A 5,661-nucleotide genomic window follows, 5' to 3' on the forward strand; every position below is an offset into this window, starting at 1 on the left:
GAAACATCTCTTCCCTGGCCTGAAGCTGGAAATCGGTTCTGACAGTGATTCTATTAGGGGACTCCTCCGTCAGTCTACTTGTTTGGCAAATACTACCATATAGTCTCTCCGTTTCAATGGAATGTTTGGTTTGTTTTTAATAGATAGCTGGTGATAAAATTCTTTCATACCGGAATCATCTTGGATGGGTGGGGTAGACTTCCCAAATAAAGTCAATCTGTTCTCCTCAGAGTAGTCATTGAATATACTAGTTCTCTCTGAAAAGCTTCCTAAGTGTTCCATACTCATGCCCAACTCTTGGCTTTGCTCACACTATCCCCATCCCTTCATATACATCTCTATCTTTTATATCTATAATCTTTTCAAAGCCAAATCTTCTCTTTACCCATAGCCTTCCTTGATTAATGCTCTTGTCTGTCTCTACACTGGATATGTAATGGAACTTGGGGTTTGCAGGTACAGCCCGTTTTTCCTCACCTAGAGACTGAAATATGTTTCACAATGAGACAGTCACACTGCAGTATAGTCAGCCAAGACCCCAAGTTAGTGTGAGGTCTCTGCAGTGAGACAGGCCTGAGTTTTGTTTCCAGCGGTGACGCTTCATTCCAGGTGCAAGTTATTTAGCCCCTAAAAATATCAGTTTCCTCATTTCTAAAATGAGAATAATAATAGTATTTACCTCATACAGTTGTTGTAAGCATTCAGTTAGATTAAATTAGGCAATGCATGGAAAGTGTTTCACAGTGCCTGGCCCGCGGTAGGTGCTCAGTGAACATTTCTTATAGTTGCGTTAACTCCCATTTCTTTACTTAGTTGCAAGCTCCTTGAGGTCAGACACTCATTTTCTGTTCCTTTCAATCCATGGCAAAATTTTAAGCTGACTGTAGATTCTAGCATTTCATTTTACATGCTTAGTAAAATCATATTGAATTTGTGTCATTTCTCAGTTTCAGAGTAATAAGAATAACAGAGAGTAAAACTAGGCACTGATGTACAAAAATGGGGACTTCATTTTGTTTTCCGGTGGTGGGTCTGCCATGAGGAGCAGACATGGCTTCGCCTTCAGTGAGCGACTGTGTGGTCAGAGTGACAGGCATCACTGTCCTGTCCTCCTTACAGCACCCAAACCTTCTGAAAGCACCAAAACGGAGAGGAAAGATTTGACAGAGAGAAAGCAGTTTGCATAAATACACTGTCACTTATTAATTACTTTCTTTCAAAAGGTTAAGCTGACTGCAACATGAATACAGGATTTAAAGCCAGTGGTCTTGAGATTTATAAAGGGTGGTCATGTTCATGACCATCCTTTGACAATATACCTTCAATCAAGCTCTTGTTGGAATTTTAAAAGCTTTCTTAAAATATGGTTGGTTTCTCTTTTTCATTTTCCAGTTAAAAAGAAATTAGAAGAGATTCCACTGCAGTATACTTTGAGGAAAATCTGCTGACTTCAAGACATATTAATTTTGAGCAATAATAGGTGGCACTTTATGGTGGTTCCTTTTACTGAGGAACTCACAGTCATGCCTGTTGCGTTTCCCAAAACTTATATTTTGCCAGAGCAGCCCAACTTTAAAGATGCTGAGGAATGTGAATATCTTTTTCAGAGTCTTCTGGAGTCAAACCTATTTGCCATGATAGCGTGCTCCCTGGCATGGAGGCCAATCTCCTGCATGGCACAATACATAAGCTTTGCAGAAGTTAGATTATTTTAATTTGCTGATAGTGCAGGTGGTATGAGGGTGATTTCTGTAACTTCTGATTTCAATATTATCACAAAATGTTTGAAAACAGACCTTTTCTGCATCATTAAATAACTTCTCAATAAATAATGCCCCCAAATACAAAATCATTGAATATAAAATCAGCTCTATTTTTTGCTGGTTCTTTTATTTAAATTAAGTCAAATGTGAGGATATCCAGATTCTCTGTGACCATTTCATCTTTAAAATGAAGCTAAAAATTGGCATTTGGAGTTTCTTTACTGACTTTAAAGCTGGACTTTTTGTTAATGCCCACAATCATGTAAATGTCGATTGCCTTTGTGTAGCTGAACAGATGAACTTTCATTTCTGTTTTAGTTGTTTTAGCTATTGCCTCGCATCATTGGTAAGTAATAACCTCTTGGTGAATGTTCACGAACGCAAATTTCTATTTTATATATTTTGAAAGAAGGGCAGAACATACTGACCATAACAGATAAATATTTGCAAGTTTCTTCAGCACTTTTTTTCTTTACATTCAATGCCAAATGTGGGAATTCACCTGTAAAGGCCTTGGAAAATGGCATAAAGCTGTGCTATAATTAGGCTAAATGACCACAGTCGTTTGTGGCTTCGATACTTCTCCAATAAAGGTTTCTTATTTGATGAATAATTTTTCAGTCACAATAAATAATTTCAACATAAAGAGCTTTCAAGGGTCTATATTGTTTGTCTGCAAAAGAAAATAGGGCAAGCATTTCTTTCTTTCTCTCTCTCTCTCTCTCTCTCTCTCTCTCTCTCTCTCTCTCTCACACACACACACACACACACACACACACACACACACACACATCACTGAACCATGTTTTTGCAGGGTTCAGTGGAGGGAGCACTTTTTCACTGGAAAGTGTAACATTTTCAAAGGGATGAATCATAAAATTCAGGAAAGATTTAACCCCATTTTTCACAGACATTATTAATCATATTCTGTGGGGGCTAACAGGATAGATGATTAAACAGCATTCTCTAAACAGCCATAGATTATTTGTCTTTATATTTTAGAACTGGAAATTACCATCAGAAGATCCATAGAGCAGGCCAGAAGGTGCCTGAAATCACCATCAGGAAAAATACCACAGAATGGTATGTCTGCCCCCTGTCAGCTGAGATGATTCCCAGGCAGACATTACATGGCAGTCACATCATCATAATGGTTATACTCAAGAAAGCAGTTTGTAAAACAAGCACCAAACAACTGGGCATAATTTTCATCATAATCTTCAATCTTTAGCCTGAACAATGAAATTTATCCATGAAAAATGTTAAATATTGGTGTTCCAGATGATAAGATGATCCAAGTTATCTTTGAACATTTTTTTTGTTTAAAAAGATGTTCACATTGGCACTTAAAAAAATAAATCAGAAAATAATATGGCTTCAAGTGGACAAGTAAATATGGATTTTAGGGAAGTCTTTGGATTATCTATTGCTTTCTTCTTGATTTGGTTCCATTGATAATTTCTCCCCAAGTTTTCTAATAAGTTCTGCTAGATCTTCTGAATTCTGAGTTTTTTCTTCTAGAAGTTCATAGCGGAGACTTGAGATGTCCTGTTTAATTTCCTTCAGTTCCCCTTTGAAAAACAAGTGTGATAAGAAGTCAACTGTAAATATGTAATGCGGAGAAACTAGCAATTCTGGGGTAGAGTGAAATCAGTTCTAATTCCATGCACATCTGTATTTTGAATCATTTCAAAGTAAATAACTTCCTAATAGGGTAAGTTTCTATTTTTTCAGCTAAGTATTAATAAAAAAAACTATTGAGAAAAATTCTAACAAAAGTCCTCTGAAAGTAAGTGAAAGGAAAATACTGCTGGCAAATGTTGCAGGAATTGGGAGGAACAGCCCCTCACCTTTCCCAACCACTTCCTCTTCCCTCCAAGCTCCCCATCAAAATAATAGTTACTTATCAGGCAAGTGGCATCTGTCCCCAGCTGCGAAGAAATAACCTGTTTCCCTAGAACTTAACAGTATTGATGATTGGTAAGGTACTATCTTCTCTTCCCCTTGAAGCTCACCCTTCCCACACATATCTCACCATCTCTCCCTCAGCTCTACCTCAGGCTCCACATCCTGGCTCACGTGACTTGTCCCTGTATTCAACTCACCTTCGTTCACTTCATCACTCTCCTTATCAATCTGGGCTTTTAGTACATATCTTTTAATAAGCCTCTTCATTATTTTCTAAAGGGAGAAAAGAAAAATCCATCTTATCTTCATGGCCAATCTCTCATTTGGCATAAGTTTGAGTCTTTCTCTATTTAGTAAGCTCTTTAGAAGCAATGACTATCAAAGATTAAGATGATTTCCCTGCCAAGGAATGCACTCCATCTCCATATTTTTAAAGCATTTTTCATATCACCTGGGCTAATGACTCAAAAGTTAATTCTTGAGAAAAGAGCAGTTTAGAGCAAACATCTAATTCTTAGTTCATCATCGTATTTTATTTGAAAAGTATTAGAGCAAGACAAAGCCTTTCAGTAGGACAGGTTAAAGGTGTGCAGTACTACAAGTGGAAACAGAAAATTAAGCAAATGTGCAGTTATTTATGTTTTTCCCCTCCCTTACCAAGAAATGTAGCCATCTTTGTTTATGCTTGCTTGTAATTTATGAATAGCCAGTTTCAATGTAAAACAATTTCTCCAGTTCCTGAGTTTCTACCATGAGGATGTTGCTTTTAATACATAGTTTTTATGAAAAGTAGGAGGCTCAGCATGTGTACAGGAAGTCCTGAATGGGTATATAGTTAAACCAAATCTTACTGCCTAAGCCCAAAATGAAATGGTGGACAGTAAAATTCCACTTTCAGGAATTTATTCTAAGGATGTAATTGAGTTCTTAGGCAAATATATTCACAGTAGTACTACTTATGATAGTAGAAAAATCAACTCTTAAATAGGGGATTATTCTAATAAATTATCACATATTTGTATAAATGAATACTATACATCGATTAAAAGTAATGTGAATATGTTTTGTGGAGTAAAAAATTATTACCCATTATATAAATATTATTAATTCATTTATAGGATATTAAAATATGTATAAATTATACACATTCATATAACTATCTGGCAGAATATTCATCAAAAGTAAGTAGTCATTATTTGTCAGTGGTGGAGTTTGAAGTGAACTTTACTTTTCTTCATGTCTTTAGGAAGGACTGACTTTTTATAATGAACATGGAGACTCTAAGCTCCATGATGTTAAGAATTATTCTATTTTGTTTACTGAACTATCTCTAATACTTAGAAAGTGCCTGGCACGTGGTACTCGATAATGTTTGTTGAATTAATGCATTATTTTGACATTGAAAAAATCTTACACGTTCATTTTTTGTGTAAAAAATCACATGGTTTGGGATTCTAAATATTACAGATAACTAGCCTTATTTCTTCAAAAATTCATCCTTACCTGATACTGTCTTGGAGGATTATTGAAACTATTTAATTGGAAATCTTCTGAGCTCCTTATACTTGATTGTTTACTATGCCCAAGCTGTAATTTGAAAAAAAAATTAGAAATTGATTCTTATCTAATTTTTCTTCTAAATAATGTGATGAGATTTATCAGTTATGTATACAAACTAATAGTCTCATATTATATATAAATAATCTTATATATATATGGTGACATTTTAATTTAACTTGTTTAATATTCTGTCTTCTGAGACAAATCATGGGCACTTTAGGTGTGTTCAGTCTCTCAATGGTTATTAGAGTTTGAGGAGTTTTTTTTGACTTCGTGGCTATCAATCGTGTTGTCATGAGAGTCATGCTTTAACCTTTTCACAGAAGCAGTTATGATAGAGGAAGAAGCAAACAAGTTGCAAAAATAATGGTGATGACCTTGGAAGTTCATTGGTGACCTCAGAAGTTCACAGGACAGTATGATAGATTAC

The 5,661-nt window shown here is 35.6% G+C and overlaps 1 protein-coding gene across 3 annotated transcripts in view; it reads right to left on the minus strand.

Moving 5' to 3' along the window:
• Nucleotides 1-2,916: 2,916 nt before the first annotated feature.
• Nucleotides 2,917-5,661, minus strand: part of TRPC6 (transient receptor potential cation channel subfamily C member 6) — a 112,798-nt gene continuing 110,053 nt past the window's right edge. For 2 of the 3 annotated variants that reach the window (XM_006907505.1, XM_006907504.1), the window contains 3 exons: nucleotides 5,175-5,258; nucleotides 3,869-3,944; nucleotides 3,183-3,334 (listed from right to left, as the gene is read on the minus strand). In XM_006907505.1, the coding sequence (XP_006907567.1) occupies nucleotides 3,183-3,334; nucleotides 3,869-3,944; nucleotides 5,175-5,258 (312 nt within the window). Of the gene's footprint in view, nucleotides 3,335-3,868; nucleotides 3,945-5,174; nucleotides 5,259-5,661 lie in introns of all 3 variants that reach the window. The other variant, XM_006907503.1, reaches the window with a different exon arrangement.

This window comes from Pteropus alecto, unplaced genomic scaffold (assembly GCF_000325575.1).
Source record: "Pteropus alecto unplaced genomic scaffold, ASM32557v1 scaffold12, whole genome shotgun sequence".
In the NCBI taxonomy this organism is placed as follows: Eukaryota; Metazoa; Chordata; class Mammalia; order Chiroptera; family Pteropodidae; genus Pteropus; species Pteropus alecto.